Consider the following 26,852-nt stretch of genomic DNA (forward strand, 5'->3'; position numbering starts at 1 on the left):
CCTGATCTTAATAGGAATATGTAGTGTGTTCGGTCTTCGTGAGACCTTTAAATAGATAATTTGATGCAGCGGTGATATAATACATTGAAGTGCAGTCTTTGATAACAAAACACACTGCGGGAGAACAAACAAGAGCTTACCAGATCCTAGCATAGGTATGTATGTATTCAATGTTTACTCTGCAAGACGCCGGCAAAGTCGTGAGAAGACACCAATAAGGAGCTGTGTACACGGTAATCCAGTAATTATATATGACCATCACTGCAATACTTACACTGTACATATATATATATAGATAGATGATTTTCTATTGTCTATTGTCTATATTGTTTGTGATATCCCTGTATTTGTTAAATGTAAAACGACAAGAAATAGCATAGTGTTGGTGGACATATATAGAGAATGCATGGTTAGTATCTTACACCACAAGGTTTATTTTTGGCGAGGATTAGAAAAGACGCGATGGCGAGCCTTTGGGGAGATATCTCGCCTTACCGTTCCGATATAAACAGTTTATTACCAGAATAATTCCGTTAGTCAATCAAGTAAAAATTTTACGTTTCGCACAAAAGAAAAAACGTCTGCTTGTCTACAGTAACAACACACATGTACGTGTATCACAACTAGTTGTAATGTGATATACATGATGTGATATACGGCTTTATATAGGATTACGTGTGAAGATATTCATGTTGTTTATGATTGCATGATGCATCATAAAAATGGAGTTAAATTGCGAATTTGATTGTGTAACAGTGCTGCTTGTGCTATGCACAGATGGAATATGTGTGACATTATTTTTTGCTAGATTGGTTTTACGGTGAGTGGCTTATATATTGAAATGCCTTCTTTGTTGTGTAACATTGTCGCCCATTTCTGATGTAGTATATTGTGACATTTTTGTCGTAGCAGACAATAATATCTGACGATCAAGATCAAAGCTCATGCATGGTCAGGTCAATTTCAAGTAGTCCATCAGAATCGAAAACAAGAAATATCTTTAAAAAAAGATAAACGGCATAGTTTTAATGCTGGTGGTTATAATGTAAAACTGCTGATAAAATAAATTAACGAACGAATTAATAAATGCGTTTCAGCACGGATAACAACATTATATCAGTTTGAATACTTTTTGGTGATAATAAGACTGCATTTGAATCAGGACTGTAATTTTTTAATAATGTGTCATTTGAATAGATACATCCACTTATTCAGCTTGCATTCAATCTTAATTTTGTTTCGTCTTTAACTGCATATCTGCATTTTGCATTTACCGCTACATTGACCAATCACATTCTTCATCTTGACCAGTAACGCCACCTGGCGCGTCATATCCGGCGCCAAAAGAAAATTAGACGGCTATGCTGAAAAATGCACGTGAATCGCGTTGACGGATAAAGCACTACTTTATCTGACAATAGTTTTTTTTAGGTACGTACATGTATAGATATTTATTGATATGTATAAACCTTTAATACACAAGTATGTGGTATTGAACGTCATGTGTACACGATATTTGATAAATTTGATTACAGATAATAAGGTCTCCCGACACCTAATTACTAGCCCTCCATTCTGGGTCACGATTTCGAAACCCAAGTCAGGCAGTTGCCAGGTACTGACCGTAGGGCAGTGGTTTTTCTCATCCTAGAAAACCTGGCACGGCCATAAATTGCCGTGACTGTTAACAGGACGTTAAAGGAAATAAACCATTAAAACCATACGGTTACAAACATATTTAGATATGTGCTAGCTGATATATGTATAGATTACATGACGTGCATAAATTTGGTGACTACCAGGTATATGTAAACATTTGATGTCGTGGCGGTACTTGTCGACCATATGTGCACATTTAATGACGTGACGATATTTGTTGACTTGCATGTACACATTTGATGACGTGACGATATTTGTTGATTTTTATCTACTTTGATGACGTTTTGCGAAACCGTTAGTGTACACATAATTTGATGATGTAGCATTGTTTTTTACAGAAGCATATAGACTTGTGTATGTAGATGTTTGCAAAGTTTAATTTGATCTTGCTTTGTTTAACGGCCTATCAAAAGTTGTAACAAACAAAGGACGACCTCTCCTGTGTGCGAGCTTGGTATGTAAAAATGGAGTTATTGCCACCATGGCCATATACATTTGATCATCAGCATGCATACGTGAGTTATCCTAAGTAATAACATGACTGCCGCTTTATGTTTATATTTATACAAGTGCTTACATAAAGACCTAAGTAAGGTGGTAAACGAATAAAAATAGATATCTATATAATAGGGTATTGTTATCCCAAATGTAGATTTACCACATATTTAGAAACACCAATAAATGAACAATATGAAATGTTCCCCACTCTGTTAGGTAAGGTGATAATATGACAAAATATAACAGATTGGCAAGTGGTTCCTACGAAATTCCAAAAATAAAGCTTGTTTTCAGAGCAATAATAAATTTCAAAATTCCAAAGAAGGTCGTCTGCCTCAAATGCAAAACTTTACTAGGATATTAAATATTCTCTTCTTTCTTCTCGACTCTGTCTTTAGGGCTTTCTTTTCTTCTATAGGTGTCTTATGACACCTGCCACCCGTCCTCGTGTCACTGTCTCTATAAACATTATGTGGTCACTTAAGGACGACCTTCCTTGTATGAGAGATGAATGCGCTGGGTGTATTTTTCGTGGTTTATTCATGTCCGACTTTATATAGGTAGCACTGCAGTACTACACCGATGATAGACAGAAATGTCTCAGCCAGGGACGAATCACAATGTGAAGCACTGCCCAGGCATACACTCAGGGGAAGAAAGAAAAGAAAAATGAGAAACAAAATGATCCCCGAAAATTAAGTCGCCTCATACGAGTCATATGATGGGGTCAGCAGGTATATATACTTCCTGCACTCAGGACAGCAAAAACCATACAGTTTTGGTATATGTCCTGTTATTTTTTGAACGGATGTCATGAATTTTTCTAAATAATTGCATTTGTCATTGATAAAAAAAAAACACTTTAAGGGTTTACAAGACAACACTTGCATAAAAATAAGATATATAAAGAACCTGTCTATAAATAAGATGGTTGGTGCATTATAATATATCTTCTTAAGAATTAAGAATAAATATATCAATAACATAAATATCATTTAAAAAGTAATACCAAAGCTAGAATACAGACGAGAAAGCAGGTGATTTGGTAGCCCCTACCTAACAAGATTTCCGTCTGTGATTTATTAGCATATTTATGATTTAAAATATAATACATCTCTTCATGATATTAATTCTAACTGTAATGTGCTTTACATTCATATAGTTCGATAATAAGTAATATCACAGGAGACATACCAGGGAGCAGGTGGTTTGGTAGCCCCTATCTACTAAGCTCTCTGACTGAAGTAAATAAATAAGGCAAAATTAAGTACAAGTATAAAATATATATGTCAATGATTTGAAACTGATGAAGCCAAAATGTAAACCACAGGATACAGAATAGAGAGCAGGTGATTGGTTAGACCAAACAAACTCTATGTCTGTTGTACATAGCATATAATTTGATCCATGTTTTTAGAAGTTTCCCCTAATAATTAATTTCGTAGCATGCTCTAACATGTACATTTCGTAACATTTTTTAAATATTGTCACAAATATGATTACACATGACTGAGTTATTACACCATCCGCCGTCTAAAAGATATTTTACTAAGTCGTTATATGAAAAGTCACGACTTGAAAGTATGGTTAGATAACACTAACCACGGTAGAAAAACATAAAATTACAGTATAAACAAGTTGACAGCACTTTAAGAATTAAACAGTAAATGGAAATGTTTCTTTAAAAAGACTATGTTCACCTCTTTTGAACTGTGCGTTTCTTTATGCAATTTTTGTCAATTACTGCAACCACACCATACATTGAAAAGAGGGGCGTATACAGTAATACCACACTATGAAGCAGTCAGTGTCAACTGTATAGCTATACATTAGAAATCCACTGTAAACATATCTCATGTTTCAGATGTTGAATCTAATCTAATATTTAATGGTACCAAGGTATACCAGTTCGCAATGCAGTCCCCCTCCCTCCCCAAACTTGTTTAAAAAACACACAATAGTAAATTTATTTTATTTTATATTAACAAATACAATTTCTGCTAAAATAGGTGGGTGTTATTCAGCTCCCAAACCGTGGAATAACCTCTAAATGCATTTCGATTGGTTGACACAGTGACTTTTGACCAGGACTATTTTTAATCACGTTGTTCAATGCGATTTGATTGGCTTACGCTCGAAAGCCGCTTTAGGAGGTCCCGGAAATTATAACGCATAAGAAATAGTTCGCAGTTGTTTTTGTCATATTTCAAAAAGATTATATAGATTTTTGTTAATTTATTGCTTTGAAAATAATAAACGTGTTCATTATTTGTTATGATTTGTAATAAATTGTAATATTTCCACAAATTTCAATTTCAGTTTCAATTGTAAGCTTTGCATATTGATAAGCGGCATTTTACTTTAGGACATATCCTTACTCTCCCACTGATATTGTGTAAAGAAAACACGGTGACACAAAACAGGTGAATCCTCAAAATAGATATTCTATTGTGGTAGAAACATGTCACAAAACTCGTGACTGTTGTATATGGTATTTCTTTCATTCTCATTATTATTTTTCAAAAGTAACTAAAGAGAGAGATACCATATACAACAATCATTCGTACTTTTGGTCTTCTATACCTGTGACGGAATGTACCTGTACTCTAGTTGAAAAAAAATGTAACCGTACTCAGTCTATTACACCAGTGAAAGCATGTACATGACCTTTGTTATGTAAGCAATGTGTACATGTACGCTGGTACACTGGTGAAACAATGAACCTGTACTTTGGTTCACCAGTGAAACAATGTACCTGTACTATGGTACACCAGTAAAATAATGCACCTGCACTCTGGTACACTGGTGACACAATGTACCTGTCCTTTGGTAAACCAGTGACATAATGTATCTGCACTCTGGTACACTGGTGAAACAATGTACATGTCCTTTGGTACACTGGTGAAATCAATGTACCTGTACTTTGGTACACCATTGAAACAATGTACCTGTCCTTTGGTACACTGGTGAAACAATGTACATGACCTCTGGTACACTGGTGAAACAATGTACATGTACTCTACACCAGTGAAACAATGCACATGTACTCTGGTACACCAGTGAAACAATGTACCTGTACTGTGGTACACCGGTGAAAAAGAATGTACATATACTCTGGTACACCAGCGAAAGAATGTATATATACTTTGGTACGCCGGTGAAACAATGTACCTTTACTCTGGTACACCGGTGAAAAAGAATGTACATATACTCTGGTACGCCGGTGAAGGAATGTAACTATACTCTAGTGAATCAACACTGGCTATGGAATGTGTATATTCCCTCGTACACCGGTGACAGAAGAAGCTTGAACTTAACCATTATCAATTAGCATTTTCCTTTTAAATGTGGTAAAACACACTTGGATATTGTTCATTACAAACAGAAATCCTGATATCATCACAAAAAAAACACTATTGTAACGTGTCGGGGGTCCGTACCCAAGTTACTTCTTGGGATCCCTTATATGTGCTCTTACCGGGTGCTCAAAAAGTGCCGATATATACAAAAATATATCCTGAGCATGCCTTGCGCAAGAATGGTAGCAATAATAAAATATATACACCCTTACTGAGCAGAACTAACTAACAATAATTACAGATATTAACTATATGTAGAGCAAAGGGCAAAACGTCTCTACCTATATCTGCTCACTACTTAAACAACACTAAATATCAACTATTAATACAAGGTAAATTATAAGAGAGAGCAAGTAATGTTACGGCTATGTCAGACCCCAGTACTCGATCCCCGAGTACTCCCACCAGACTACTACGCCGGTACGCTCAAAGGGACATAACTCCTATAACACCGATCAGCACGCACACACACACAACAGCTACAATGCACCGCTGCTCACAGTCACAGCCAGCCTCAGGTACCAGTGCTCAGAACACTCCAGAGCACGCGTTACAGCGTCTGCTCACTACAGCAGGGCCCGTATATTATTTACTATACGACCGCTCTAACCTACGGGATGCATGTGAAGAGAGCAAGACTGAGGGAAAGCACTATTTCAGCTACGTCTACAGTCTGCTCACTCACTTCAACTCGTAGTTTATTACCGTACCTTTTTAGTGATGCTGCCTGGTCAGTCATCGAAGTCTGGTCTAACTGACAAGCTAGCAGACGGCTTTATATACCCTCTCAAACCCGAAGGTAGCGCCGTCTATGTTCCCGCCGGAACTTTCCTATACTATATCTTTGTCTTTAAAATGTTTGAATGTTACGCGCTCTAATCACGCCATGCTACAAGCTTATTATTGACACCGAGGTTGTATCAAAACACGGAAGTAAACAGGTATTGTAACATTATGAACTGTATAACATTTGTACAAATAAACAAACAGCTGGATAGGTGAAAATATGCTTGTCACACTATCTTTGATGGTGGCCGTTGGAAGTATTCTTCAGTGTGGTAGCCTATAAAATCTACATCAGTCCCGCTCAGACAACAGCCTTCCTTAACACAGACAATATCCACAAGCATGCAGCTCGTACAAAGGAAGTCCGTCCTAAATGACCCTAGCGGTTGATCGGACGTTACATGGTATAAAACCCAAACCCACAATAGGTACATCCATAGTTAATATCCAAACGTAATATTTCGTTTAGGCAAGTGATCTGCGGCCTTACAGGGGAAGTGATTCGGACTATATCGACCGTATTCATTAAAGTCATTCTTAAGCAGGGATAAGTATCATGTTGATGAGACATGTCGGCCACCCCGTCCCCAGAGGGAAGGCGTGAACCTATGTCATAGAAAAATTTATTGTGAGATAAAAAAAGTTAGCCTCTTCCGAGTATGATCCGTCCCAAGACATTGTTATTTTTTTTCACAAGAGTATGAGCTCACCAGAACGTGAAACCCGACCTATTTTCTGCCAGAGTTCATTTTTTGTCTCCACTAAATACAATTATATTTTAATCATGCATGGCTTGTTACAAAGAACATTTATCTATCCGTCGATTCCAAAAGGTTCTGCCTGAACAATGCTAGGTATAGACATTTACTCGTTCAATAGCCACAGCTTTATTCGCATGGCTACATTGACATTCTATGTATCCTGATGCACAATTGTTGTCTTTCAGTATCATATGTATTTGGTTTAGACAGATAGATAAATGTTTCAAGTCAAAAACGAGCCATGCATGAAAATGAACTCTGACAGAAAGTTTGTCGGTTTTAACATTTCAGATATGCAGACGTGAGACGGATTATACTCAGAAGGGGCATTTTTTCTTCTGACAATTATTTTTTGTGACGTAGGTCCACGAATACCCCCTGAGACCCCACGCTTATGCATCGACCTGGTTTATTTGTGTAAAATTTAATTGCTATACTTCAATTAAACTTATAATTACAGATACAGATAATGTTATAATTACAGATACAGATAATGTTGATATTTCACATCACATTGAGCCACCCTGTTTATATAATGTTTATTAAGTGAGGACGCCCTCAGGTAGTTGAATATACTTCCCTGTTATTTGTTTTTAAACTGCGGTCAGTGTTTACGTAAGTCATTTGTCTATTTATTCGTTAAATATCATACCTTGTCCTAGAAGGTCAAAGGGAATATAAGGTATAATACGAGTGTATGAATCAAATGAATCAATAACTTCTCCATTGATCATCTCGAAATGTCCCCCTATCATCAATCATTTATTTCAACCTTTAATTCTAAAGTTCTGTATATTACGATAGCACTGACCTAATTACTATTGTAGATTGTATTGCATATTAAGGTCAACTCGTAAACTGGTTTCAGTTGTGCTATATTTAAATGTATACACATGTTAAGGACTACTCGATCATTACTTACAGATTGTACACGCTGTACACATAAATCTGTTCAATATCATACACGTGAAACACAGCGTTGGACGGATAGTGTTTTGTAAAACACGAGAGTGTGATATATAATAATGAATGCGTGAACCTAAACAGGTCAGTCAACATTGAGTTATTATTGTTAACGAATTACATACAGTATGTATTTGATTATTCTGTATTGTATAATAATATATAATCCAGAGCATACCGGTGACCACATGTATGTTACATTATTGAGATCAATAGTCAGTTTTCGTTTACGAGTTTCAATAATGTAAATTTATTCCTTTTAAAGTTTGTCATTTATGTTGATTTGATTCGTTAACATGCGCCTGTGTCTGGTACGTATGTATATATATATCATTTGTTTATTCCGCTTCAGACGGCCTCGTATTAGATGTTATACAACAGGCACGGGTAACGGAAGCAGGACAATAGCGTGTGTATATATAGAACATAAACTAATGTCTAGTGCGGAAAAATGGATGGTCCTGGTATCCGGATTCTTAACTATTTTCCTTGGCACGAGTCTGGGATATTCTTCTGGGGTAATCCACGTAGCCCTGCTGGAGAAATACAACCGGTCGAACCTACTGACAGCCTGGATTGGTTCTCTCTTTAGCAGCATGTTCTGTCTCGGGGGTGAGTATGACTATAGTGTATTTCGCTGTCCTTTAGTAATTGTGTCTATGTGCATCTCTGGACACCAATATCCATGTGAAAAACAGTCTATGTCAGACTTAAGAAAAGTTCATGATTGACTTCTATATTTTCTAATAACTTAAAATAATATAAGTTTGAAATGTACACTTTCCAATATATTATCGTCACCAATCACAAACATATCTTAAACCTCAGTATGAGTCTAGTACAGATTCGAGTTGAGCAGGTATACAGGGAAAATTTGAACTAATCAGAGGATAGAGAGTTGTAAGATTTCGGGTCTTGTTTTCTCACGGGCTTGGGATTGGGACTTTTTGTTACAGTTTGGGGAGACAATTGATGAATTGAGATTTTTTTCAGGATTAAACTGCAAATTTTAGGAATTTCGCTTAGATTTGAAATCATTTCAATTGGGAATTGGGACCATTAATGGTCCCCAAAAGCCCCAAGAAAAGTCTTACGATTTACGTGATGACTTACTGGTCATCTTCTCCAAAAGATATTTGAGGGAAGAATTAATCTAACACGGGTTTAGATCGCATCCGACATCGCCAACTGTAGACGTACTTAGTTGTACTGTTGGTTTCGGAAATTCCCTTTCTTGATGTATTTTGCGTTGGACGTTTTTGACCGAATGTCAGCTGGTCGCAACGGCCCTTTGTAAACAAGCATAAATAACATCTCTTTGGGCAAAATACTGCAATAAATATGTATTGTTTGAGACAGGTGTCTTACGTATGGATGGAATGCCAGTTTGTATCAGAAACAACAGTTACAACAATAGGCATTGCATGTTTATCTTTGGACGATATACTGTCATAACCAGGCCTGGCAATATCACAAGGCTCGCCTGACTGTCCTCTCTAAATCACTTCCTGACGCCGTTTACGGTTACATTTAAGCTTCGACAGTGACTTTTGCGTTGGGCCAGTTCGTTGGATAAACTCTGCCAAACGTTGTTTACATTCCATCGTTCTGCTTTATGAATGGGTAGCAATTTTATCCATTTAAGTTTTTAGTCTTTTTCCTTGATCACGTTAATGGGGCAATTTTATTAAATTCCAATTCACAGGTTTTCAGAAGATCAATTATTTTCGTAGGAATCGTCGTGGAATGTAATGTCACCATAACCATATTTCAAAAAAGTCTCCGAAAATCACAAAGGCAAGACGACACTTTCAGTAACAGATGATCGGGAATCCTGTGTTCCATGACCGAGTAGCACAAATTTACAAATACGCACAAAAATATGGCTGCATCAGCAAAAGCCGACGGCCGAATAAACTCACATCATCAACGGTTTCATCAGGGACGGTCCGGATTCTCCACCATGTTAGGGATTGGTTTTGTGAGGGAGTATAGTCGAGTCAAACACGTGTTTCTGTGATTGTTTTAATTTTTATTTTCCCAAAATTTCACATGGAGGTAAACAATTTTGCGTAGAAAATTACGGATTGATAGTTGATAATAATAATAAAATACATATGTATTTAAGATGAATATAACACCGGTCTCGTATCCGTCCCCCGGGTTTTGTATATATAATAAAATCTACGATAAGAAAATTGTTAATGTATATATTCCAATGTGAAATTCTGGATTGTTCGCTATACCATACTACATGGTGAGTGATGGAAAGCGGCCATCAAAGAGCCATAGCTCTCCCACCCAGCCGAACCAAGTCAATCGTATAACTGATAGTGTCAGAACGATTAGTATCGCTTTATTGCAGATTACACGCACAGGAAAGATTAAATCTCGGGTTAGTGTGAACCGTATTCTATTTCAAAAACTTTAAATTATAAAATACAATCCATTTAAAAAATACACATAATGAAAGAGAATCAACCTGAATACATTCAGCACACACGGGCTGCCGAAAACAGAACATGTACTCCTTTGAACGCGACAAAAATATCTACAATGAGTCATTTGAAAAAATAGAAAATGTCATTCGACCCTTTCATATTAGATTTTCGGATGTGCGCAAAGAAAAATAATCTGAGCTCATCACGTGCAGATGATTGGCAGCAATTTGCCTTATAGATAATAGTACATGTATGCGTGGATTTAATATATGACGAAGTGTTTGATATTTTATGCATAAACAACATCTACAAACAGAAAGGACTTTGTTTAAATGACGGAAGTGGTGTTACGGGAAGGATTTAATAACGGAAGAAGTGAATGTGGAACGATTAAGTAACGGAAGTATTGTTTGTTGAAGGATTGAATAACTGAAGTAATGTATGTGGGAGGATTTGATAACGGAAGAAGTGAATGGGGAAGGATTCAATAACGGAAGTATTGTTTGTTGAAGGATTGAATAACTGAAGTAATGTATGTGGGAGGATTTGATAACGGAAGAAGTGTATGGGGAAGGATATACACTGTAATAACGGAAGTAGGGTATGGGGAAGGATATGATAACGGAAGTAGTGTTTGTGGCAGGATTCAATAACGGAAGTGGTGTTTGTTGAAGGATTTGATAACGGAAGTAGTGTATGGGGAAGGATTCAATAACGGGAATAGTGTATAAGATTATTTCTTTTCAAAAAAAATTATTGTTAGAAAGAAATGAATTGAAAAACAGGCAAGTCTATATAAGTCTTCTCAAAAAGGTACCACATATATATAAACCAATGTAAATAAAGTCAATAATAAATATCCGAGATAGTAAAGTATGTAAATAAAGAGAAACATATTTAGGAATGTAAGCATTGGAGGTATTATTACACAAACATTCAGAGAGTAGAATGATAACTTCATGTAATGCACAATATTATATAATCAAATCTGTAAACATCTACAAGAGCTTATACAGACTTGCATACCTACATCCTATATGACACACACACATCCTCACATACACTCTCACGTACAACACATCTAAAGATATGTACTCAGCCTCAGTAAGTACTTCGTATATACTGTATGTACTGTAGCAGACCCATTAAAGGTTTAACACATTATTCACGTACCATGTTTTATGCACGACCCATTAAAGGTTTAAAACATTATACATGAACAATGTTTTATGCAGCAAGACCCATTATCTGGTCTTTAAAATGTTTAATATTACCCCGACATCACTAAAGCATCTGAAACTGTAACAGCTATTGTAAAACAAACACCAGCTGGAAAATAGCAATGAACATGCCGTTGTGAGAGGAGCGTTCAAATCCACTAGACATAATGCTAGTCGACTGGTGAAAAGAACTATTATTTGATATAGATACTTGTTGATTTCATTTGACGAACATCTTTATATAGCATTTAATGTCAGCCGTTCGCAAAAACAAAAATAAGTAAATAAAACCCTGCTGTTAATCTGATTATGTTGTCACTTATTTACATTGAAAATAGTTTTGATAGCTGTAATATTAATATTTTGATATGTGGGTATTGTGGTATTTCGCCGGTTGTCATTATTTGACAGTGAGGAGTGTCCAGACACTTCACTGTGACGTGTCAGTATAATGTGACAGGGAGGAGTGTCACGATACCGTGTCCAGACACTTCACTGTGACGCGTCAGTATAATGTGACACGGAGGAGTGTCACTATAACGTGTCCAGACACTTCACTGTGACGTGTCAGTATAATGTGACATGGAGGAGTGTCACGATACCGTGTCCAGACACTTCACTGTGACGTGTCAGTATAATGTGACAGGGAGGAGTGTCACGATACCGTGTCCAGACACTTCACTGTGACGTGTCAGTATCATGTGACAGGGAGGAGTGTCACTATACCGTGTCCAGACACTTCACTGTGACGTGTCAGTATAATGTGACAGGGATGATTGTCACTATAACGTGTCCAGACACTTCACTGTGACGTGTCAGTATAATGTGACAGGGAGAAGTGTCACTATAACGTGACCAGATACTTCACTGTGACGTGTCAGTATAATGTGACAGGGAGAAGTGTCACTATAACGTGACCAGACACTTCACTATGACGTGTCAGTATAATGTGACATGGAGGAGTGTCACGATACCGTGTCCAGACACTTCACTGTGACGTGTCAGTATAATGTGACAGGGTGGAGTGTCACGATACCGTGTCCAGACACTTCAGTGTGACGTGTCAGTATAATGTGATAGTGAGAAGTGTCACGATATCGTGTCCAGACACTTCACTGTGACGTGTCAGTATAATGTGACAGGGAGGAGTGTCACTATAACGTGACCAGACACTTCACTGTGTCGTGTCAGTATAATGTGACAGGAAGGAGTGTCACGATACCGTGACCAGACACTTCACTGTGACGTGTCAGTATAATGTGACATGGATGAGTGTCACTATAACGTGACCAGACACTTCACTGTGACGTGTCAGTATAATGTGACAGGGAGGAGTGTCACGATATCGTGTCCAGACACTTCACTGTGACGTGTCAGTATAATGTGACAGAGAGGAGTGTCACGATATCGTGTCCAGACACTTCACTGTGACGTGTCAGTATAATGTGACAGGGAGGAGTGTCACGATATCGTGTCCAGACACTTCACTGTGACGTGTCAGTATAATGTGACAGGGAGGGGTGTCACTATACCGTGTCCAGACACTTCACTGTGACGTGTCAGTATAATGTGACAGAGAGGAGTGTCACTATACCGTGTCCAGACACTTCACTGTGACGTGTCAGTATAATGTGACAGGGAGGAGTGTCACTATAACGTGTCCAGACACTTCACTGTGACGTGTCAGTATCATGTGACAGGGAGGGGTGTCACGATACCGTGTCCAGACACTTCACTGTGACGTATCAGTATAATGTGACAGGGTGGAGTGTCACTATACCGTGTCTAGACACTTCACTGTGACGTGTCAGTATAATGTGACAGGGATGATTGTCACTATAACGTGTCCAGACACTTCACTGTGACGTGTCAGTATAATGTGACAGGGAGAAGTGTCACTATAACGTGACCAGACACTTCACTGTGACGTGTCAGTATAATGTGACAGGGAAGAGTGTCACACTATCGTGTCCAGCCACTTCACTGTGACGTGTCTGTATAATGTGACAGGGAGGAGTGTCACGATACCGTGTCCAGACACTTCACTGTGACGTGTCAGTATAATGTGACAGGGAGAAGTGTCACTATAACGTGACCAGACACTTCACTGTGACGTGTCAGTATAATGTGACAGTGAGGAGTGTCACGATACCGTGTCCAGACACTTCACTGTGACGTGTCAGTATAATGTGTCAGAGAGGAGTGTCACGATACCGTGTCCAGACACTTCACTGTGACGTGTCAGTATAATGTGACAGGTAGGAGTGTCACGATAACGTGTCCAGACACTTCACTGTGACGTGTCAGTATAATGTGTCAGGGAGGAGTGTCACGATACCGTGTCCAGACACTTCACTGTGACGTGTCAGTATAATGTGTCAGGGAGGAGTGTCACGATACCGTGTCTAGACACTTCACTGTGACGTGTCAGTATAATGTGTCAGGGAGGAGTGTCACTATACCGTGTCCAGACACTTCATTGTGTCGTGTCAGTATAATGTGACAGTGAGGAGTGTCACTATGACGTGTCCAGACACTTCACTGTGACGTGTCAGTATAATGTGACAGGGAGGAGTGTCACGATACCGTGTCCAGACACTTCACTGTGACGTGTCAGTATAATGTGACAGTGAGGAGTGTCACTATGACGTGTGCAGACACTTCACTGTGACGTGTCAGTATAATGTGACAGGGAGGAGTGTCACGATACCGTGTCCAGACACTTCACTGTGACGTGTCAGTATAATGTGACAGGGAGGAGTGTCACGATACCGTGTACAGACACTTCACTGTGACGTGTCAGTATAATGGGACAGGGAGGAGTGTCAAGATACCGTGACCAGACACTTCACTGTGACGTGTCAGTATAATGTGACAGGGAGGAGTGTCATGATACCGTGACCAGACACTTCACTGTGACGTGTCAGTATAATGGGACAGGGAGGAGTGTCAAGATACCGTGACCAGACACTTCACTGTGACGTGTCAGTATAATGTGACAGGGAGGAGTGTCACTATGACGTGTGCAGACACTTCACTGTGACGTGTCAGTATAATGTGACAGAGAGGAGTGTCACGATACCGTGTCTAGATACTTCAATGTGACGTGTCAGTATAATGCGTCAGGGAGGAGTGTCACGATACCGTGTACAGACACTTCACTGTGACGTGTCAGTATAATGTGACAGGGAGGAGTGTCACGATACCGTGTCCAGACACTTCACTGTGACGTGTCAGTATAATGTGACAGGGAGGAGTGTCACTATAACGTGACCAGACACTTCACTGTGACGTGTCAGTATAATGTGACATGGAGGAGTGTCACTATAACGTGTCCAGACACTTCACTGTGACGTGTCAGTATAATGTGACAGGGAGGAGTGTCACGATACCGTGTCCAGACACTTCACTGTGACGTGTCAGTATAATGTGACAGGGAGGAGTGTCACTATAACGTGTCCAGACACTTCACTGTGACGTGTCAGTATAATGTGACATGGAGGAGTGTCACTATACCGTGTCCAGACACTTCACTGTGACGTGTCAGTATAATGTGACAGGAAGGAGTGTCACGATACCGTGTCCAGACACTTCACTGTGACGTGTCAGTATAATGTGACAGGGAGGAGTGTCACGATACCGTGTCCAGACACTTCACTGTGACGTGTCAGTATAATGTGACAGGGTGGAGTGTCACTATACCGTGTCCAGACACTTCACTGTGACGTGTCAGTATAATGTGACAGGGAGGAGTGTCACGATACCGTGTTCAGACACTTCACTGTGACGTGTCAGTATAATGTGACATGGAGGAGTGTCACTATAACGTGACCAGACACTTCACTGTGACGTGTCAGTATAATGTGACAGGGAGGAGTGTCACGATACCGTGTCCAGACACTTCACTGTGTCCTGTCAGTATAATGTGACAGGGAGGAGTGTCACTATAACGTGACCAGACACTTCACTGTGACGTGTCAGTATAATGTGACAGGGTGGAGTGTCACTATAACGTGTCCAGACACTTCACTGTGTCGTGTCAGTATAATGTGACAATGCGGACCCTTGAATCGCTCAGTGACGTTCCTGTGAGCGAGACGAACGTGTTAATAATGTTAATTGTAATATGGCCTTTAAGTAGTTATGCAAAAACATTATATGCGACAGATATCGTTTCACAAAGCACACGAGAAAAAAAAGGCAGTTCGAGCCAAATTTGAAAAATATGGGAGTGAAATGAAACACCCCGCTTTGGTTGAGGTTTTGGTGTTTTGTCCCGTTTGTCCGACTCACTGGTTGTCCGAGACACTCATTGTTATAATTCTTACTATTGGAGGGTGGTGTTACCAGCGGTTGTATTTAGAAGATAAATTTTCACTTGTGTGTTTACATTGAGAATACAAAATGTACATTATATCAGGTAGATGCAATGATGTTTGTGTTATATTAAGCACCACTGAGTACATTACTCCAGCTATTCTAGATGTCAATATGACACTTGCCGTGAATATTTGATGCAGTTACCCATTAGTACCAGATGGAGCAGGGCGTATCGTGAACCATGTCCAACTTGTTGTAATTTTTATAATTCAAATTTTGAATAACTTAAACCTTTCATAGCGTTTTAAAGCCTATTTCTTGGTTTACATCCTCATAAAATAGTAAACATATTGTATCATTTGTAACCTTTTGTTTTTTAAATGAACATGTTTGTCCCTAAACAAAATGAAAGTGACAACATCCCCCATTTATATATCTGTGTAATATATTATGACATGAATACACTATTTGACAAATATTGTACAAGCTATTGAACAAAATGCTGATGCATAACCATCTGCCCAACACCAAAAAATCAAGTTTGAAGTTAATAACCAGGATTTTATTTGAATAAATTGTACATTTATGCAGATTGATAGTTTGATAGCTCACATATTATAATTATATCGAGGGCAGCTGTTGCAGACCAGGAAGTTACCTAGGGTTGGAGTTGTCAGGGAAGTAGATTGAATGTTACTTAATACGGTTGGAGGTTGTCAGGACAGGAGATGAAATTTTATCTAGGACGGTGGGGATTGTCAGGACATGAGATGAAATTTTATCTAGGACGGTGGGGATTGTCAGGACAGGAGATGAAATTTTACCTAGGACGGTGGGGATTGTCAGGACAGGAGATGAAATTTTATCTAGGACGGTGGGGATTGTCAGGACAGGAGATGAAATTTTTATCTAGGACGGTTGGGGTTGTCAGGACAGTAGATGAAATTTTTATCTAGGACGGTGGGGATTGTCAGGACAGGAGATGAAATTTTTATCTAGGACGGTGGGGGTTGTCAGGACAGGAGATGAAATTTTATCTAGGACGGTGGGGATTGTCAGGACAGGAGATGAAATTTTATCTAGGACGGTGGGGATTGTCAGGACAGGACATGAAATTTTATCTAGGACGGTGGGGATTGTCAGGACAGGAGATGAAATTTTACCTAGGACGGTGGGGATTGTCAGGACAGGAGATGAAATTTTATCTAGGACGGTGGGGATTGTCAGGACAGGAGATGAAATGTTTATCTAGGACGGTTGGGGTTGTCAGGACAGTAGATGAAATTTTTATCTAGGACGGTGGGGGTTGTCAGGACATGAGATGCAATTTTATCTAGGACGGTGGGGATTGTCAGGACAGGAGATGAAATTTTATCTAGGACGGTGGGGATTGTCAGGACAGGAGATGAAATTTTATCTAGGACGGTGGGGATTGTCAGGACAGGACATGAAATTTTATCTAGGACGGTGGGGATTGTCAGGACAGGAGATGAAATTTTATCTAGGACGGTGGGGATTGTCAGGACAGGAGATGAAATTTTATCTAGGACGGTGGGGATTGTCAGGACAGGACATGAAATTTTATCTAGGACGGTGGGGGTTGTCAGGACAGGAGATGAAATTTTTATCTAGGACGGTGGGGGTTGTCAGGACATGAGATGCAATTTTATCTAGGACGGTGGGGATTGTCAGGACAGGAGATGAAATTTTATCTAGGACGGTGGGGATTGTCAGGACAGGACATGAAATTTTATCTAGGACGGTGGGGGTTGTCAGGACAGTAGATGAAATTTTTATCTAGGACGGTGGGGGTTGTCAGGACATGAGATGCAATTTTATCTAGGACGGTGGGGATTGTCAGGACAGGAGATGAAATTTTATCTAGGACGGTGGGGATTGTCAGGACAGGAGATGAAATTTTATCTAGGACGGTGGGGATTGTCAGGACAGGACATGAAATTTTATCTAGGACGGTGGGGATTGTCAGGACAGGAGATGAAATTTTATCTAGGACGGTGGGGATTGTCAGGACAGGAGATGAAATTTTATCTAGGACGGTGGGGATTGTCAGGACAGGACATGAAATTTTATCTAGGACGGTGGGGGTTGTCAGGACAGGAGATGAAATTTTATCTAGGACGGTGGGGATTGTCAGGACAGGAGATGAAATGTTATCTAGGACGGTGGGGATTGTCAGGACAGGACATGAAATTTTATCTAGGACGGTGGGGGTTGTCAGGACAGGAGATGAAATTTTATCTAGGACGATGGGGATTGTCAGGACAGGACATGAAATTTTATCTAGGACGGTGGGGATTGTCAGGACAGGACATGAAATTTTATCTAGGACGGTGGGGGTTGTCAGGACAGGAGATGAAATTTTATCTAGGACGGTGGGGGTTGTCAGGACAGGACATGAAATTTTATCTAGGACGGTGGGGATTGTCAGGACAGAAGATGAAATTTTATCTAGGACGGTTGGAGGTTGTCAGGGTAGTAGATCGGAAGTTACCTAATACGTTAAAGGTTGTCAGGTAAGTAGATAGGATGTTACCTATAACGGTTGGGGTAGTCAGGGCAGTATGTTACTAAGTACGGTTGGCTGTTTTCACGTTTTCGTCGAGTTCAACCATCATGATTTTTGGGTAAAGTGTACGCCATGTTCTGGGGAGCAAGCATGTGAACTCAGCTTCTCCGAATTGTCTTAAAACGCTCTTACGTTGGTCCTATGAAGAACTTGTCCATTCCTGCAAGTAAATGGGGCTAAAACTATTGTAAGGGCTTGTCTGCCAGCTTTGTGGAGTCTACCTGTACCTTCTCTGACACTGTCCCGATGGTCCCTGATTTGGCGGGTTCCTCAGGTTTACATAGGGGGATTCAATCTTCCCATGATCCTCCTGGTTCTTTATTTGAATATCTTGTATCCGCCATGGCATGGCCGAGGGTCGAATTGACCGGAAATGCTCGTAAGCATTCGTAGGTACTTCCGGTTGTCACCAATTGATTCCCTTAATGGCCCCGGTAATCCATACGTCGTTCATAGGAAGGAATATGTTCCGGTCCATTGCCGTCGGACTCGGGCTAAAGTCGGGTCTTTGCGTTTTTCTTGTACTACTAGTTTTGGTGCTTCACAGCTCACCAATTCCGTTTCCTGCTGAAACAAGAGTTGCATCATAATGCATGACAAACGGATATGTTGCTTTCTTGCAATTGCTTTTTAAGTGCAGATACATATTTAAGCTGTTGATAGGACGTTAATCAATACCAATACCAAACCGACCAAACAACTAAAGGTAAATTTCAGTTTCAACTGTTCACTAAACCATTTGATAGGCTGTAATCATAGTTACCCGTCTTACTACAATACATCACCAAGACATTTTTTAGATGGCACAAACATTTTGAGATGACCCTCAAATACATCCTGCTGACTTTCATATCCGATTAGGGGAGCAATATTTAAAATTACCATATTGAATTTTATCATTTGTTCCAGGATCCGATTACATTGATTTGTATTCCATTTAAATCTCCTATACATTCTCTTCTGTTTCAGCTCCTCTCGGCAGTGCACTGGTGAACACTTTCAGCTGTCGCGCATGCGTTATCATCGGCGGGATTCTAAACATGGTTGGATTTGCCTTGTCATGCTTCGTTCCAAAGTTTGAATTTTTATTTATTTCGTATGGAACAATTGCAGGTAAAGATAATCCATATACTTCTAAATCGCAAATAGACCAAAATGAGTTCAATACAACCCAGGTCCTATTAAATAAAAAGGTTTCCACTATTCATTCCTACATTGTAGCTCGGACTTAGATATACATAGTTAATACATGTACATGGCGAGGGTAAAGAAAGTCAAAAGTGGCGAGCCTTGACGAGTCACTTTGGTTTTTCTGTCCCGAGCCAAAAATACAGCTTATATTTTAAGACACTGACCATGTATTCTATTTATCCTGCAACAATCATCAAAATAATCATCAAAAATAATCATTGTGAAGTGAAACGGTGTCAAAAATGACAGAAATATGTTCGCCTTTTAAACATTGTTTCACTTTGAAGTAGGTCAGTCGAATTGACGCACGTGCTAAGATTCCAAAATACAGCTGTTTTCCGTCACTGCCGTATACAGCAAAAATATATACGGTGGGTGAATTCCGACAATGCGGTGGCAGTTGCAGGATAAATATGTATATAGAGATAGAGATAGAGAATGCATGGCCAGTGTCTTAAATTATAAGCTGTTTTTCGACAAGGGTAAAAAAAAAGTCGAAATTGAAGAACGGCGGCTTTTCTTTCTGTCCTAAGCCAAAAACACAGCGTACACTGACATTTAGACTGGCACCCTGTCTCTAGAATATCAAAATTATAAATAAAAAAGAACTTAATGATTTTGGTCCCTAGGATATGTCTGATTCTAGAGTTTCAAACTAGGGGCAGATGATCTAGTATCAGAATTTAGCTTGGCAATTATTAAAGAATCTAGGGTCTGGTCGCCAGTCTAACTGACCACGTACAAATGTATTCTAGTTCAGCCTCAGTCACACTGTGCCGGTTTATGTCACGTTGAGCTACATTTTACGGTGATGCAAACCAGGGGAAACCATGTTAACCCGTTACGAGCGTAGTTCGCTACAGTAGTTTCTTTCTGCATTAAACTTCCGTGGCAAACCGTAGTGGAATCATGGTTTTATAACGCCGTACTGACACCGTAGTGGCACCGTGGGACTACCGTAAACGGATATGTGGCCTGCTGGGGATTACCCTTGGATTACCCTTTAATTGTCTGCCCTGCAGGTAGGGCATACGAATTGTACCTGCTGCCCCATTGCATGATCGTAAGAGGCGACTAAACTTGGGATCTTACCTTTTCTCTTCTTTCTTGATAACTTTCTTCTTCCTTTCTTCTTTCTCTCTTGACAATGCCTCACTTTTGGCCTTTAGTTGAGCGTTCGCCGCTGTGAGGAAGGTTTTGGGTTCTGTCCCCTAGCCGAGACATACCAGAGTCTTTAAAAATGGTAGTTGCTACTCCTGCTTAGCGCTCAGTATATTTGGAGTGGGACGACTGGTTGGCCCGTTGTCAGTATAATGTGACCGGGTGGGGTGTGCTGCTGGGTGTCTTCGGCAGTATGCTTCAGTGAGATAGCACTTTAAATCGGCAAAAGTTCCGGCCTTTCACAAGGAGACTTAACACAAACATATCGCAGCCTCCCAAAACACACATACGCACTCACCACACTCATACATGTCGCACGCACGGGAGGCCGTCCTTGAATGACCTTAGATGTTAATAGGACGTTAAACAAAATAAACCAAACCAAACCCTTTAATTGTTCTGGTGTTATGGAAACGCACGGAAGCTTTACGATGAAGCACGGCAGTACCGCCGTACACGACATTAGATCTAGTATTGCCGTACTGGAACAGGTACAAACTGTCACTGTCGTAATCCTATAGTGACACCGTACTGCTATCGGGATGTACCGTGCGTGACCTTGTACTGATCCGTAGTGAATCGTAGTGGTTACCGTAGTGAAAATTCAGGGAGAGTTATCCCCCTGGATGGAACTCTCTCTCTCTCTCTCTCTCTCTCTCTCTCTCTCTCTCTCTCTCTCTCTCTCTCTCTCTGCACGAGCTGGAGGTGCGCCCCGCGAATCCCGCGAGGTGACGGAGAGTACCCTCTATGATTCTGATCCTTGATGCATATAGGCCATGAAAAGTGAGTACTCACCGCATTAGATGTTGACAGTCTTACACTCAGGGGAGGCCATCCTTAAAGAAGGCTGGTGATACCCTACGTGAGTTTTCTCTACGGTGTTACCGGCATTAGCCGTAGTACAGCCGTATTGAAATCGAAGATCACAGTGACACCAGTACCGCTGTAACACCATGAACTACTGTTTTCTCGCCAAAACTGAGTCCGGTTTAACCCGGAATAAAGAACCGTGAATAGCCGTGATACACCGTGGTTATTAACGGCACAGTGTTACTGGGGCTTTATACTGCAACAATCATTAACAAAAAAACATTAATAAGTGAGACAGTATCAACAATGTTCCAAATATATTCGTCTTTTTACGTGGTTTCACTTGGAAGAAGGTCAGTCGAATTCTTTAATCTCGTGAAATTAGCAACATGTTAATTGTGTTTCCATTTTTCATTACAGGACTGGGTCAGTCTTTTTCCAACATTGGTGCAGTCGTGTCCATCGGCTATTACTTCCAGAGACAGCGCACACTAGCGACCGGTGCCATTTTGGTCGGGACCGGATTTGGAATTGTCATATTCCCGCCACTAATCCGGATCTTTATCGATCTGTATGGACTTGACGGTGCATTTCTTATGCTTGGAGGGATATCGTTTCAGACTTGCGTATTTGGTGCGTTACTTCGGCCACACAAACTGGAGATAAAGCGACACCAGACATTGTCAACACATTTTGGTATCCGTGAATGTTTCAAGCTAACTCATATATGTTCCTCTCTGATAGATTATCTTAGTTTATTCAACAATAATGGATTTATTTTCATGTGCCTAAGCATTTTATGTTGGAGTTCAGGTATAAACAGTTGTACATTACTACTTCCGGATTTTTACGCATCGACTGGTTCATCCCCGACCGAGGCCGCTTACCTCATGTCTGTATTTGGTATCGGAAGCACATTGTCAAGACTATTAACTGGAATGGCGGCGGTCGATGGAGGAATTGACGGAAAGTTGATATATTTCGGATCGTGGGGCATTGTCGGGGTTTTGACACTGTCCTTTCCCGCCATTGGGAAGGCATTTTCAGGAAAGGTGTTATACGCTGTCCTGTTGGGGTTGTACTCTGCAGGGACATTCGTACTCCTCAGTCAGATAGCAGTAGATATCGTCGGACTCGACCGGTTTGCAAGTGCAGTGGGTATGGAACTGTTCGTGTCCGGTGTGGGATTCCTTGTTGGTCCAGTCATTGCAAGTATGTACCACCATATGCATTCTCTCGGTTTATTTTGAGACGAAAGTAGAATGATAATACTTCACGTACATATTTTAGCGGAAATTTTATCTTAGCGCTTTTTTTTCTCCAGCAACATTCCAATGAGTTACAATTGCGCTAATTAAACTTAATACCGTATAGCTATATCGGCTGATTTTAGCGAGTGTATAATTTAGTCATTTAACCTCACAGTTCAAGGGGTAAATTACCGTGTTTAAGTTTAGCATTTGTCAAGTCTAAATACCTTTTTAGCGAGGAAGATTTTTAGTGTCCAATTTTGTATTAATAGACATTGTAAGATAACACCTACTAGAGACTTTTCATGTTATTCCCCTGACGCCACGGTGTTCGACTAACTGACTCTAACCTTCTTCAAATGTTTCATGACGACTAGCGACAATTCCCTACGTCATGATGTATATTGAATCTGATACAAGATTAAAAAAAGAGAGAATTATTCTGTCTGTAGATTAAAGCAATTCGCCTCGACATATCTTAAACGGTTTTTCAACAAGTGTAATTTTCTCAAAATAACGTTTCACTAGGCCGATGGAGTTCCTTACTTTGTTTGTATATTAGGTGTATTGACAGACAATCACGAGATTTGTTGTCTTCAGCAAAATAAATCACGTAAACAATGGAAATAATCCATATTTGAAAACACGACTATTCATACTGATACTTGAACATATTTTACAGGTAAAATCGTAAGCGTGGGAGGATATATTCAAGTATTCCTATTCCTCGGTAAGTATTCTCTATAATAACGTGTTTTGTTACCTATACTTAAGTAGTAGGTATGTAGAAGAAACTGTATGATTTTTGGTGTTTGCAAATAAGATAATTGGTCCAGAAACAGGTTTTGTTGCCTTGGTGGAGCAGATTGATTGACATTTTTTACTATTCCATATTTGGATATCTGACATGCACAAGAATGATCTCAGTCACTGTGCTAAATATTATATAGGACGTGGTTTATGAAATCAACATTATTACCAAGGTACAATGACACAATGATAAGAATTTATTCAACAGTGAAACAGACATACGAGGGATGATTGATATGTTGTGAGGCGCATATTGAAGGAGGTATTCAATTATGTTCTTTTAAGTCCTAATATTCTCTGATTATGTAGGGCCGTGTACGCAAAGACTGGTCTCATTTAGTTTGTTTATATCGACAAGCGGCTTTTACAGAATGGACAAAATTGTTTAAAGAGGAGTGATCCAATATTGGCATAAAAAAGTTAAACACCTAAGGATATCCATAATGATATGGTAGCAACACCAGGGAAAGAAGCCTCTTCATATACTGCAGTGGAAAGGTGGGTGGCGAAATTTTTCGGCCGATTGGTACCAAGACATCTGACAGTTGATCAGAAGCACACCAGGCGCACATTAACCTTTTTGAGGAAGATCCTGCCAACTTCCTTCCGAGATTGGTCACTATGGATGACACATGGGTTCATCATTTTACCCCAGAGGCCAAACAACAATTGAAAAAATGGAAACACCATGGCTCTCCCCCGCCAAAGAAGACAAAACATGTTCCATCAGCTTGGAAGGTTATGGCCTCAGTTTTCTTAGATGCAGGTCGTATTCTCCAAAAAGGACAAACAATCAATGGCACATGTTATGCTTCACTTCTGAGGCAGTTACGGAAAATGATAAACTTAAGCGCCGCAGAAAGCTCACTCATTGTGTTATTCCATCAGGACAATACTACTGTTCACAAGTCTGATATTGCCATGTGTTATTCACGATTGTGGATTTATATTGATTGAGCATCAGCCTTATTCACCTGATCTCGCTTCACAAGACTTTTCGCGATTTGATTATATTCTTGTAACCAGCAAACTATTTTGACAATCGTAATTTTTGCAGTATGTTGTCTACCATGTTCATACAAGCTACACATGTACAAAATGATCTTATTTAGTGGATGTTTAAAAATAGATAGATATTTTTAAACATCTATTAAACATTTATCAAATATTACATATTTATTAATAGATATATTTACAACAATTGTTAATTTCCTAGTTTCTCCTCTGGATTTCCACACAGCTATGGTCCCTCGTTTAACTAACGAGTCATGAGGGGGCAAAATCCCATTTTCCACAACGAGAGCATAACCCTAACCTTTACCTTAACAGTGCATGTAGTATGTAAGCTATATGCCTATATCATTATGACGTTATCTGAATTTTCCTCTTCAGGTTGTCTGTTTGTCATGGCGTCCGCTCTAGGCGCGCTTACGATTCTATTTATACCGAAGAATATACAGAACGTAAAGAGAACTTTGGTGTCAGAAGACACAGGGGTGAATCCTGAAGAAAAGTCATTCATTGTTGATCCAGTATAGAAATCTAAGTCCTTTGATACGCCAAACTCGTACTGATGCAGCTTGTTTTTTATCATTATACATTTATTGTTTCTGTTTGTTTTCCTTTAAAATCTCGAATAAAACACACACAAAAATCAAACTTTGTATTTTTTATTTTACTTTTTTAGAACATTAAACATCAGTTTAGCGTATTTAGATGATAATTTCTTTTTAACTTGATTTGTTGTACGAGCTACTGTGTAAAATTAGTATATTGAGTAGGAATATGATACCTGTAATATGAAATTAAGACCTTACTTTTTCAATATTTCATGTTTTTTAACTAGTGCCTAGGATTTTGGAAGAAATAACTTGCTCCTGACATTGGACATGCCAGTGCTTTTTTTATGCTGGTACCATCTGGTCTAAGTGCTGAGGTAGCATGGTATCTACTTTGTGAGTTACTGTTTGGCCTTGACCTTGATCTACTGACCGACAATGACATTGGTCAATACCTATTACTTGATCTTGATATTGATCTTGATCCTGACGTGACATGTGAATTTAGACGATGTGAAAATCTACTGATCTGTGACATACCCGATTTGTGAACTGAAAAGGCATGAACTCAATTTGGCAGGTGACCGTAACTTTGACCTGCTGTATGACCTTGACCACGAGCTAATTCTTGATCTTGATCTTGACCTAACAAAACTAGAGCGATCTGCAGATATGTTGATCTGTGACATGTAGGATTTTTTGAAGATATGTGCACTTTGGCTTGTCATCCTGTCAAAGTTGAGAGACTCTACATGTCAGGTGACCGTGACGTTGACATACTCTATGACCTTGAGGAGTGGTTTGAACTCGATCTTGACAGTCACCTTTACCTTGACCTTGAACTAATGATCTGATTTTACAAGTCATAAAACAAAAATAAAACCAACCTATTGGTTGGTTTAAATTAATTAGAGAAAAGGGGCCAACTTTGTATTTACAGTCATATTAAACACTGATCAAATCCATCCGGAAAATTAAATTATATAGAAAATGTGTTAATATATTTGGATACAAATAAAAAACATGTCACAAATGTACGTGTAATATGACACAGGGATTCATATACACCTTCGCGATACAGGGATTATCGTTTAACTACAGGGGCACATGTAAAAATAAAGGGCACGCGGATACACGCAATTATAAGGATACGTTAACAAGCTTCGAGGTATCGGGCGATATAGGAATAAATGTAAAACTAAAGGATACAATGATACGATGACAACTACGTAGTAAGGGGATATGTGTGCAGGGAATGCAGTATAACAGCGATATGGTGATACATGTACCACTGATACATAGGGACGTGAACAGAAACATACACGCGCATCAGTTTCAACTTATTTTATTCCTCGTGTAAAACACTTCAGAGAGTTGACATACATACAATATAATATGAATTTAATATGACGCATGCGCTCACAGTCAACACATGTTACATATAATTCGGCATACGGTATGTGAATTAATACAATAT

The 26,852-nt window shown here is 39.5% G+C and overlaps 1 protein-coding gene across 2 annotated transcripts; it reads left to right on the forward strand.

Annotated features, from left to right (window-relative positions):
- LOC117327153 (monocarboxylate transporter 12-like) lies at positions 1-25,475 on the forward strand. 2 transcript variants are annotated; one of them, XM_033884006.1, is made up of 6 exons: positions 1-155; positions 8,379-8,638; positions 19,564-19,707; positions 22,177-22,968; positions 23,689-23,736; positions 25,209-25,475. In XM_033884006.1, the coding sequence occupies exons 2-6, from the start codon at positions 8,461-8,463 to the stop codon at positions 25,352-25,354; spliced, it is 1,308 nt and encodes a 435-aa protein (XP_033739897.1). In that variant the 5' UTR covers positions 1-155; positions 8,379-8,460; the 3' UTR covers positions 25,355-25,475. The 2 variants fall into 2 exon arrangements, with proteins under 2 accessions (XP_033739897.1, XP_033739896.1); XM_033884005.1 differs by lacking the exon at positions 1-155 and adding an exon at positions 8,000-8,110.
- The last annotated feature ends 1,377 nt before the right edge of the window (positions 25,476-26,852 follow it).

The sequence above is a fragment of the Pecten maximus genome, chromosome 5, assembly GCF_902652985.1.
Source record: "Pecten maximus chromosome 5, xPecMax1.1, whole genome shotgun sequence".
Classification (NCBI taxonomy): domain Eukaryota; kingdom Metazoa; phylum Mollusca; class Bivalvia; order Pectinida; family Pectinidae; genus Pecten; species Pecten maximus.

What these genes read in the sequence shown, in the direction of transcription:
- LOC117327153 (XM_033884006.1), top strand. Translation starts at nt 8,461, where the DNA reads ATGTCTAGTGCGGAAAAATGGATGGTCCTGGTATCCGGATTCTTAACT. An exon ending in CAGCATGTTCTGTCTCGGGG is followed by an intron (nt 8,639 to 19,563) that starts GTGAGTATGACT and finishes CTTCTGTTTCAG; the next exon opens with CTCCTCTCGGCAGTGCACTG. An exon ending in TCAAGTATTCCTATTCCTCG is followed by an intron (nt 23,737 to 25,208) that starts GTAAGTATTCTC and finishes TTTCCTCTTCAG; the next exon opens with GTTGTCTGTTTGTCATGGCG.